This window comes from Neofelis nebulosa, chromosome 5 (genome assembly GCF_028018385.1).
Source record: "Neofelis nebulosa isolate mNeoNeb1 chromosome 5, mNeoNeb1.pri, whole genome shotgun sequence".
Classification (NCBI taxonomy): Eukaryota; Metazoa; Chordata; class Mammalia; order Carnivora; family Felidae; genus Neofelis; species Neofelis nebulosa.
This window is the reverse complement of record NC_080786.1, coordinates 58,706,261-58,717,801: the sequence shown is the minus strand read 5'-3', so window position 1 is coordinate 58,717,801 and position 11,541 is coordinate 58,706,261. Positions and strand designations below refer to the sequence as shown.

Genomic DNA, 11,541 nt, shown 5'->3' with positions numbered 1-11,541 from the left:
ATAATGTTGTAATAATACTCTCACATAGGTGCGATAATTGTTCAAGTGTCCTCATTTACTTGGTCACGAAATGGTACCCAGCATCTCTCCAGCAGATGCCCCCCACACCGCCCCTCACCCTAGTTTTATTTCCTCCCTTTTAGCAAGTGTAAACAGATGAGAAAATATGTGTACTTCCAAAATGTCACCTATGTATCATGAAGCGGGGGGGGGGGGGGGGGCACTGCAAATCACTTGGAAACAGCTTCTACGAGGCGTTTAGCGATACCGCCCATCAACACAGCTCAGATGCTCTTAATTTGATGACCCCGCCCGAACCCCTTCGAGCCTGGGCTGTAATTTTCCAAACAGCCACCCCTCATTTGCAAATAAAAGTTAAAATCAATCCACAGACACAGAATGCTGACTTCCTGCCACTCAATTTTACAAGGTTTCTCTTTGTAGAGCTGCCAGATTGTGACCGATAAAGGGGGAGGGGGGGATGAGGAGAGAGAATGAGAGAGAGCATGAGACAGAGAGAGAGGAGAGAGAGAGAGAAGAGAGATCACTTGCTTCCTTGCTTCCTAAGCAGGGATTTGCCTGCGATGCGCGGCGAGAGGACTGCGGCGGCTGATTTACACAGTTGGCGCGGAGGAGGGGCCGGGGGTGCGGGGGGGGAGGGGGGACAAGCTGGCGGAGACTCCCGCGATGGGCTGATCTGGGGGCTCCCGAGCGCCTCTCCCTCCGTGCGCGATTTGGGGGCAGCAGCTGATGGATTTGCATTCGGGTTCCAGCTTGGCTTTTCCTATATTGCCTCCTAAAACCCGACCTGGAGCTCCCAGTTTAGGTGCAGACGTTGGTGAGTAACGTGTAATCCGATTTTAGTTATTTCCTAGGCCATTAAAGTGGCACTTTTAAAGCAGGTCAGTCTTAAAAGATGCCTCTGCCGCGAGCGTCTCCTTGCCCTGAAACGTTCCGCGGTCCCTTTCCCCGCCTCCCACCCTCTCCCGCTCGAGATGTGAGGGTGCTTGAATGGTGAGCTGTCAGGGGGGCTCACTCTCTGCCCGCTGGATCGCTTCACCTTCGTGCTTTGCCGGAGATTTCCCCCCGCCCCAGTTGAAGTCGAATTTGGTGTGTACAGCCATAGCGTTGTATTTGTATCCTCTTTTTCTCTCTACCCCCGCCCCCCCCTCCCCCCCGCTTCGCCGTCTGGCCAATGCTGGGATCTGGGATCTAGTCGCCCCCTTCCTGCCTCCTTCCTTCCCCTCCCCAACCCCTTCTCTCATCTACACACTACCCACCCCCACTCCCACCTACCCAAAGGGTCAAGAGCAAAGACACCGGGAGAAGGCAAGGGCTAGTCCCATCTCCCCAGATTCAAGGAGGCCTTGGGCAGGGATTGCACTGAGTGACAACCTTACAGGAAGCCAGAAAGAGAAAGAAATAAAAAAATAAAGAAAACCCAGAGACCTAGCCAGGACTCTCGGGGACCACGAAGCTCGACGCTGAACCGAGAGTACCGAGATTTTAAGTGAGAGAACCCAGTCCTAGGACACTCGCGCTGCCTGCCTCCCATCGAGGGTACACAGAACTGTGATCGTGAGCTCCCTGTCACTGGTCTCGTCGCGCTAGGTGAGCGCCCGGCTCTCCCATTGGTATGCAGCGACCATTTCCCTTCGAGTCTCAAAGGTGGAAACACTTAAAAGGATTACAAGCGTGATTTGGTGGCCTTTCTGAAAGTTGGTGGACGGAGGGAGAGGAACTGCAAGCCTACGGCATAATGGATACAATTCAGCCGCCCAGAGAGTTTGCACCTCCCGCTGGGAAGCCCCTCGGAGCTCATCTCGGAGATCTAGAGCGCTCGGCGCGGATAGGTATTCGCCGCCATCCTTTCCTACTTTGCCTAATTGAGACCAGGATTTCTCGCTTGCAGGATGTGCATTGTAGAACAGAGTTTGGCCTCGGTGGCTGCTGTTCGTTCACAGGTGCTAGGGGTTTGTTGCATTTTTGAACTGGATCATTTAGTTGTAAGGACAAAGATAGAAGGGAAGGTGCTGGAGACTCACATACCCCAGACCCTTTCCTGGGGGAGGAAATTGTAAGTAACTCCAACAAATAGGCCAAGTGGCGGAGCGAAGGGCCCCTCCCCCAGTGGGTCGCTCGCTCGTGCGGTAAAAGAAGGAAAACGGCTTGGGGTTTTAATCATTTTCCATTTCTAAACATACCCATTGTGCGTTTTGCCTGGAGACAGCAGATTAGAAAAGGATCTGTAGAAGGCTCAGACCTCTTCAGAAAATGAATGATGCAGCATTTTAATTATTTGTTCTAGAAGAGATCGTTTTGCTTCCATATTGGAATATTTAATCTTAGATATGGAGAGATTAGTGGGCTCGGAGATCGGGCAAAGGGGAGGGGGAGAGAGGAAGGGGACACAGTGGGGAGAAAGGGCTTCTTGTCCTCCCCGTGGACAAATGATGCCCGGCGCTCCCAGCAGGAAGCGGGCGACAACGGGCTTCAGGGCCCTTCATCCTCTAACTTTTGGGGCTCTTCCTATCACTCAGACACGCTATACGGAGATAAAGGAAAGGGAAGGGGTGAAATAGCCTTTAGGACATGGACCAGACCAAGAACTTGAGGGGATGTAGTTAAGGAGAGCACGGAGGACGATTGCAGAGATGGTCATTTACCATCATCGAGAGGCTCAGGGAAGCCTCCCTGTTGTTACCCATCGATTCCATCGCATCATGGGTTCCGATATGATCCGTGAAACAGTCACCGCCTCTGCACGTTGGGTACCAAAGGTGGTGTGTGCGGCGGAGGTGGGGGTAGGTTGGCAGCTGGTGAAGGAGATGGGATCGCTCTGGTTCTGAGCTCAGGCTGTCGGTGATGGTCTGTTCGGCGGGGACATGAGAAATAGGGTGGGTCTGGAATGTTAAGGGTGTACATATAGTGTTAGAGAATCTTGCCTGCCTGCTTTACTAAGTCTGTAATCGCGGTTTCCAATCTTAGCTACTCTGGAGCGGTGGACACTTGTGCGGTCATTTTAAATGCAAAATATCATGGGAATCTCCTAATGACTGACTCTTAAGGAATGTTTTCTTGCATTAAGTGACTGACATATATTTAAAATGGGGAGAACTGATAACATGAGTTGTGTGGTTTTTCTTTAAAGTTTGGTTTTGTAAAAAGCGCTTTAAGAGAAAGCCATCTCTACCCGCTAACTTTGAGTCCTTGGGCAGTTGAGGTTCAATCCAATTCTTTAGCGGCCAGAAAGTCCCTCCCTTCCCCAGGAGTTGGGGGTGGGGGGGAAGACACAGGGCAATCGATGCCATTACAGTTCCCGCTAACTAGACACGCTTGCTGCACACTTCCCTCTCTCCAGTTTCCCCACTAAGCTGAATCTCCTCCCAGCAGGTAGGACTGTAGAACCGTCAGTTGAGCCTTCTTAGAAGGTTCGTGTGATCTGGTGGCCCCTCTTCACTGCAACGTCTTCGCTCAATCACCCCCACTCTCACGACTCCCTACCTTCCTCTTCCCCAAAATATCACGGAGAAACATTTGGACCAAAAACAGCATGTGGGGAGGGGGGGGGAGGCAGGGAGGAGTGAGGAATGAGGAGGGCCGAGGGGGGGCGGCAATTTTATATATATATCTATCTCCTGAAATGCTGCCCCCTATCCCCGCGAGGTCTTTCCCAGTGGAAGAAAGTGAAATGTGCCATTGTTACCAAGTGGTCTGCGTTGGCTTGTCTCTGTTTTTAAAAAGGTGGAAGCAAACACATGGCTGTTGAATCCAGGGGAAATCGAAGGCTTTGAGCTGCAGCACAACAAAAGGATTCCTGGTGCAAAGAGATCGAAGCAAAATGCAGGAGACACTCAGTCCAAGTCCCTCAGGCTGCCTGAGCTCTTATTCGGGACACCTAAGCAGAATCAGCTAGATCCAGCTCTTCTCTGGGGACCTGAATTTCCCTTTATCTCCGCCTTTGGAAGGGGAATGTCTGTGCTATGAAAAGGATAATTCCAAAGGATAATCTTACTTTTCAACCAGTCTACACTAGAGAGACGAGCTTTGGAAACCAGAAGAGCAAACCAGTCAGATGATTTCCTTGAGAGTTAAAAACAGTATTTTTTTTTTTTTAAAGGGAAAAAATGCCTACACCCCTCCCCCTCCCCCTTCCCCACCAAAGGAATGTTTCCTTTAGGTTGGCCTCTGCTTCCGTGTTTCTTATTTTGACAATTTGTTAAGTCGATCCCTTCACTTCTTTTCTTGCCCCTTAAACACACACACACACGTACACGCGCGCGCGCACACACACACACACACACACACACACACACACACACTCTATAGTCAGGGCTTCGTAGTGCTCGCTCCCGACCCAAGCTAAGCGCGTTCCCCTTCTTGGAGCTCATTTTCGTGACGTGGAAAGCCGGAACCAGGGTTACAGCACATATTTAAAAAAAAAAAAAAAAGCCAGCACAAGAGAAGTCCGAGATTCTGCACTGAGATTGAGCCTGCCTTCCTGCCTGCCTCCCTCCCGCCCTTCCTCCCAGTGCCCAATGATGTGCTGCCGGTACCCAGCGAGAGCAGCCACGGCGGCAGCGGCGGCGGCGGCGGCGGCGGCAGCAGCGAAGCTGGAAGCCTGCAGCAGCCCCTTCTCCTCCCTCCTCTATTGAGTGTGCCAAGCGGCAGTTCTGCATTCTAAAGAAGCCCATTGAAAGGCCCATTGCATTCCCAGCACGTCTCAAGCTTGCTGCTTGTATTTTTTCTCTTCGTCTCCCCCACCCACCCCCTCTATCCCCCTTTGCTTCAGTTTCAGCAAAAGGAAGGGAGGGAGAGAGAGAGAATCCTTAAACTCAAGCTTTTTTTTTTTTTTCCTTCCAATGTTAAATACTTAAAAAAAAAACCTCCTGCAAAATAGGTAAGTCAAAAGACATCTGGAGCCTTTCCTACCTAAATCTCAGGGACCTCAGAAACAAGAAAAACATTTTAAAATGGTGAAGAAATAACTTAAGTAGATTTTAATATTTTATAAGGGAGACAGGGAAGACTAACTGATACTGCAATGTAGCCTCATCTGCTTTCTGTCTCTCTCTCTCTCTCTCTTTTCATTTAATTGTTTCTAAAAATTGAGTATTGCATGCCTGAGGCAGATTTCTCTTTGCTTTCTCATGGGTCTTCCTTTCCTTACAGCTGTGTACATTATATGCAAGTTGAATGTGAAGATTTATTCTTTTCACTCTCCCTGTAAATTATATCATTGTGTTTTCGAAGGTTGGCAAAATATTTCCTTAATGTATGTATCTTATGTGTGGAGAGAAAATATATGCTAAAAATTCGGGTTTATTTTTATTGATTAAAAATAATTATTCCAATTTGATATTTAAGTGACTCAGAAAGGGCAATCTAATAAAACTGCATTAATATAATTTATTTAGGTACGCATTTCCATATATTGATGATATAAGGCAAGGAAAGAGAGCCATGGAGGAAGGCTCTGTATTATTAGAATAGTACACAGTATTTGTTTCTTCTGATTGGAAAAGAATGATGTCTTTCTTTGAAATGTATTTCATGTGATAGATCAATTATCAGCAGGTAAGAATAGAGGTTTCCACCCTTTCTTGCCTTTAACTACCCAACTGTCTTCTAACCAGCCACCTGCCCGTCCAGCTTTTCACAGGACTCCTCAGCTGATATTGAAGGCACAGATACACATTCCAAACTAAGCTCTGCAAGTGTTTTAATACAGACACTCCCAGGCTCAGCATCCTTTAGCTGTCATTATCTCTAACTCTTATGACTGCACGGGCCTTTCTTCAGAAAGGCTAATCACTCCTAAAGGGTTTAAACAGCCAAATGATACACTTGTGTAAAAATTATTTAATTAAAGGAGATGTTAAAAATCTGTGCTTGGGCAAAATAGGGTGGGGGGATAATGTGATACTGAGCATACACTATAATTAAGTACACTGTGATCATCTCTGAAGAGAAATCTTAAGTTTTCCAGAGATACCCAACATTGTATACATCTCAACATCTGATACTGGGCAATGAGCTCATACTTCATCACACTCTAATCTAATAAATTTGTGGTATGCCATGGCTTTTTATGAGTAGAAGCCTATAGTTTAAAGAATACTTATTTCCTGTCAGAATCCCAATCAGTTCTATAATGGGCACCTCTGAAATCAAGGCGAATTTTAACAGGCAAACAGGTGTAATGGCCAAATTACTGCCATTATTACTGAATCTGCCTATATCTAAAAGACATCCCTGTATACCAGTCCCTTGATTGTTACAGGAGGCAATGAAGGCTGCTGTTGTTTGTATGATATGTATGCTCTTTACCAAGTATGGCTTGGTTCAGGAAAAATGCATTGCATGGCACAATATTTCAGAGTCATCCAAGTTTAAATACAGGACATATTAAGCAGGTTGATAGATCATTTCGAGTGCCAGTTCAACAATTACTAAAGTTTTGTATTACTCTTAAAAAGCTCCAAATGTAGGAGTCAATTAGAATAGTGCATACGAGTGAGTAAAGGCTAAAATCTGCATCTTTATTTCTGTTGCAGTTTTGTAATCAACTACGAACGATGAAATCTTCCATAGCTGAGATGCTTCACAGAGGGAGGATGTTGTGGATAATTCTTCTAAGCACAATTGCTCTAGGATGGACTACCCCGATTCCCCTGATAGAGGACTCAGAGGAAATAGATGAGCCCTGTTTTGATCCATGCTACTGTGAAGTTAAAGAAAGCCTCTTTCATATACATTGTGACAGTAAAGGATTTACAAATATTAGTCAGATTACTGAGTTCTGGTCAAGACCTTTTAAACTGTATCTGCAAAGGAATTCAATGAGGAAATTGTACACCAACAGTTTTCTTCATTTGAATAACGCTGTGTCCATTAACCTTGGGAACAATGCATTGCAGGACATTCAATCAGGAGCTTTCAATGGTCTTAAGATCTTAAAGAGGTTATATCTACATGAGAACAAACTAGACATCTTCAGAAATGACACCTTCCTTGGCTTGGAAAGTCTGGAATATCTGCAGGCAGATTACAATGTCATTAAACGTATTGAGAGTGGGGCATTTCGGAACCTAAGTAAATTGAGAGTTCTGATTTTAAATGATAATCTCATCCCCATGCTTCCGACCAATTTATTTAAGGCTGTCTCCTTAACCCATCTGGACCTACGTGGAAATAGGTTAAAGGTTCTTTTTTACCGAGGAATGCTAGACCACATTGGCAGAAGCCTGATGGAGCTCCAGCTGGAAGAAAATCCCTGGAACTGTACATGTGAGATTGTGCAGCTAAAGAGTTGGCTGGAACGCATTCCTTACACAGCCCTGGTGGGAGACATCACCTGTGAGACCCCCTTCCATTTCCATGGAAAGGATCTGCGAGAAATCAGGAAGACAGAACTCTGTCCCTTGTTGTCTGACTCTGAGGTGGAGGCTAGTTTGGGGATTCCCCACTTGTCATCAAGCAAGGAGAATGCATGGCCGACTAAGCCTTCCTCAATGTTGTCCTCTGTCCATTTCACTGCTTCTTCTGTTGAATACAAGTCCTCAAATAAACAGCCCAAGCCCACCAAACAGCCCCGAACACCAAGGCCACCCTCTACATCCCAAGCTTTATACCCTGGTCCAAACCAACCTCCCATTGCTCCTTACCAGACCAGACCACCCATTCCCATTATATGTCCTACTGGGTGTACCTGTAATTTGCACATCAACGACCTTGGCTTGACTGTCAACTGCAAAGAGCGAGGATTTAACAACATTTCTGAACTTCTTCCAAGGCCATTGAATGCCAAGAAACTTTACCTGAGTAGCAATCTGATTCAGAAAATATACCGTTCTGATTTTTGGAATTTCTCCTCCTTGGATCTCTTGCATCTGGGGAATAATCGTATTTCTTATGTCCAGGATGGGGCCTTCATCAACCTGCCCAACCTAAAGAGCCTCTTTCTCAATGGCAACGATATTGAGAAGCTGACACCAGGCATGTTCCGAGGACTACAGAGTTTGCACTACTTGTACTTTGAGTTCAATGTCATCCGAGAAATCCAGCCTGCAGCCTTCAGCCTCATGCCCAACTTGAAGCTGCTATTCCTCAACAATAACTTGCTGAGGACCCTCCCGACAGATGCCTTTGCAGGCACATCCCTGGCCCGGCTCAACCTGAGAAAGAACTACTTCCTCTACCTTCCTGTGGCTGGCGTCCTAGAACACTTGAATGCCATTGTCCAGATAGACCTCAATGAGAATCCTTGGGACTGTACCTGTGACCTGGTCCCCTTCAAACAGTGGATTGAAACCATCAGCTCAGTCAGCGTTGTGGGTGATGTGCTTTGCAGGAGCCCTGAGAACCTCACCCACCGCGATGTGCGCACCATTGAGCTGGAAGTTCTCTGCCCAGAGATGCTGCACGTCCCACCAGCTGGAGCATCCCCAGCCCAGCCTGGAGAGTCTCACCTTGCTGGGGGGCCAACGAGTGCATCACCTTATGAGTTCTCTCCCCCCGGGGGCCCTGTGCCACTTTCTGTGTTGATTCTCAGCCTGCTGGTTCTTTTCTTTTCAGCAGTCTTTGTTGCTGCAGGCCTCTTTGCCTACGTGCTCCGACGGCGCCGGAAGAAGCTGCCCTTTAGGAGCAAGCGACAAGAAGGGGTGGACCTTACCGGCATCCAGATGCAATGCCACCGGCTGTTTGAGGATGGTGGGGGTGGTGGAGGTGGAAGTGGAGGTGGGGGCCGAGCGACTATTTCGTCCCCAGAGAAGGCCCCTCCTGTGGGCCATGTATATGAGTACATCCCCCACCCAGTGACCCAAATGTGCAACAACCCCATCTATAAGCCTCGTGAGGAGGAGGAGGTGGCTGTTTCATCAGTCCAGGAGTCAGGGAGTGCAGAACGAGGGGGTCCTGGGACACAGCCACCAGGAGTAGGTGAGGTTCTCCTAGGAAGTGAGCAGTTTGCGGAGACACCCAAGGAGAACCACAGCAACTACCGGACCTTGCTGGAAAAAGAAAAGGAGTGGGCCCTGGCAGTGTCCAGCTCCCAGCTCAACACCATAGTGACGGTGAATCATCATCACCCTCACCCTCACCACCCAGCAGTTGGTGGGGTTTCTGGGGTAGTTGCGGGAACTGGGGGAGACTTGGCTGGGTTCCGCCACCATGAGAAGAATGGTGGGGTGGTGCTGTTTCCTCCTGGGGGAGGCTGTGGCGGTGGCAGTATGCTCCTAGACCGAGAGAGGCCACAGCCAGCCCCCTGCACAGTGGGATTCGTGGATTGTCTCTATGGCACAGTGCCCAAATTAAAGGAACTGCACGTCCACCCTCCGGGCATGCAATATCCAGACTTACAGCAGGACGCCAGGATCAAAGAAACCCTTCTCTTCTCGGCTGGAAAGGGCTTCACAGACCACCAAACCCAAAAAAGTGATTACCTCGAGTTAAGGGCCAAACTTCAAACCAAGCCGGATTACCTCGAAGTCCTGGAGAAGACAACATACAGGTTCTAACGAAAAAAGAAAAATAAATTAGTGCTTTTTTTTTTTTCAAAAGAAAAGGAAAATAAAAGAAATATCCCTTGCTCCCTTTACACTTGTCCCAATAACTCCATTCTCACAAACTTCCCTGCCCTGAACAGGACTGAAACCGCATGATAACTAGAAAATACAGATGTATGCTCTCCCCTCTCAGATGTGATTTGGAGGAAGGGCCATACTCAGATCATTAATCAATGAAGTGCCTTCGCAGACTTTTGCCAGCAAATGTTATCATTATTTTTTTATACTGAAACTTGAGACTTTGACTGTGCCATGTATAAGGTATATTGGGGATCGTTGTATTGATCCTAATTAAGTAAAATTCAACGTGTCTTTTTATTTTCAGTAATTTTTTTTAGTTGTAGTTTCGTTTGACAGGGAGGGGGGAAAACAAATTGACATTTGTGGCTTTCTTTCCTCTTCCCATCATGGCACAGATTCTGTACATGTATTAACAATGCAGTTTGCTGCATGCCTGGAAACTGCAAGACGGGGAGGGAGGGGGCGGGTCTTGCTTGAATGTTCTCACCCACTCTTTTTTCTGTCACACACATACCCACATGCAAATCACCAATCGCTGCAAACCATTAGGTCCCTAAACCTGCAGCCTCTTCCTTCTGGTACAGGTACACACACATGCAGACGTATAAACCTGCACATGCATACACACGCGCGCGCACACACACACACACAAAACACACACAAACATACACACCCCATTCCCTTTTAACACTATCTAATTATTTCGGGTTTGATCCATTCCTCTCCTCTTCATAGCTTCACCTTCCCTTCACCCCTAGTGTACAGCTCTCGCCTACCACCCTGGGAAAGGTCATATTCTAGGTTGGATCCTAATGAAGTGGAGGCCTGGTTTAACAGCCAGAGGCACATACCTAGGGATGAGCACCCTCTTTGTGACACTTCATCCTGATGCCAAGAGTTTTTGGAGACCATCTGCACTTTCTTATATATATATATATATATATATAATATTGAAAAAACAAAAAAAGCAACTGGGTATATATCACTAACAGCTTTGTAGGAAGCACTTTTAATGTTTTCTCTCACACACAAAGATTCAAAAGAAATGTGCATATATTTATTCTGTAATTTCAGTGATTATAAATTGTAAAGGTAATGTTTAATCATTGTATAGTGATTATGCGTCTGGTATAGCTTTCCTAATAAAGAGTTTTTGAAAAATATAATACATTATATATAGAGGACACCAAGCTTGGACCTGAAACCACAGCTATGCCGTGCCTTTTGTGCTCCCACTTTTTTGAACCTTTCTTTTACTTGTTATACAGAAAGCTGGTTTATTAATAAGTTTGATGCACTGTGATGTTGATAAATCTTATAACCCACCACCCCCATCACATGCCAGGACACAGTCGGGACTTAAAAAAATCTGATTTATATAGTTCACTTTTATTTTTGTCTTGAATTATGAATCTCAAACTCACTACCCCAGTGACGCACCGGTTTTCCTAGGCAGGCTGTGACTGGGGGAAAATAGAGTAACTAGATTGCTAAGAAGTATAGGATTATATAGAGGAGGCAATCAAGGATCCATGCACCTTAAAATAGTAAATGACAGAAAGAAAAAGGAAAGTGAAATTGCTATTCTTTTTAAAAACATGAACCAGAATATCACACACACACGCGCGCACACACACACACACACACACACACACACCACACACGCACACACAATCAAAATCTAAGGCCTTGTAGCCAATTTGACTGTCAGAATGCTGTTATCTGTACAAGTGGTCACTGCTATATTTAGTTACTTGATTTTTTCAGCCACTACTGCAACTGGCCCCAGTCTTGCTTGAACTAAGACAGGAGATGCTGAATGAGGTTTTCTTTCTGTATGATATTAAACTGTATGATGTTTAAAATTAATCTCACAATAACCCAAGTTATTATCCATTTGCATGTGAGCGAAACCAAAGAAAATTGGATTTTTAAGGTGCCAGTGTCTTGTTTG

At 46.4% G+C, this 11,541-nt stretch overlaps 1 protein-coding gene across 4 annotated transcripts; it reads left to right on the top strand.

The window, feature by feature from the left end:
* The first annotated feature begins 667 nt into the window (after nt 1-667).
* On the top strand, nt 668-11,210 carry SLITRK3 (SLIT and NTRK like family member 3). 4 transcript variants are annotated; one of them, XM_058730415.1, is made up of 3 exons: nt 668-838; nt 3,745-4,900; nt 6,558-11,210. In XM_058730415.1, exon 3 carries the CDS (start codon nt 6,579-6,581, stop codon nt 9,516-9,518), a length of 2,940 nt encoding a protein of 979 aa, XP_058586398.1. In that variant the 5' UTR covers nt 668-838; nt 3,745-4,900; nt 6,558-6,578; the 3' UTR covers nt 9,519-11,210. The 4 variants fall into 4 exon arrangements, with proteins under 4 accessions (XP_058586398.1, XP_058586395.1, XP_058586397.1 ...); XM_058730414.1 differs by lacking the exon at nt 668-838 and adding an exon at nt 1,240-1,853; XM_058730412.1 differs by lacking the exon at nt 3,745-4,900 and having other exon boundaries at nt 669-838.
* Nucleotides 11,211-11,541: the final 331 nt, after the last annotated feature.

Excerpts from the sequence above, each read along its gene's own strand:
- SLITRK3 (XM_058730415.1), top strand. The coding sequence starts at position 6,579 with ATGAAATCTTCCATAGCTGAGATGCTTCACAGAGGGAGGATGTTGTGG.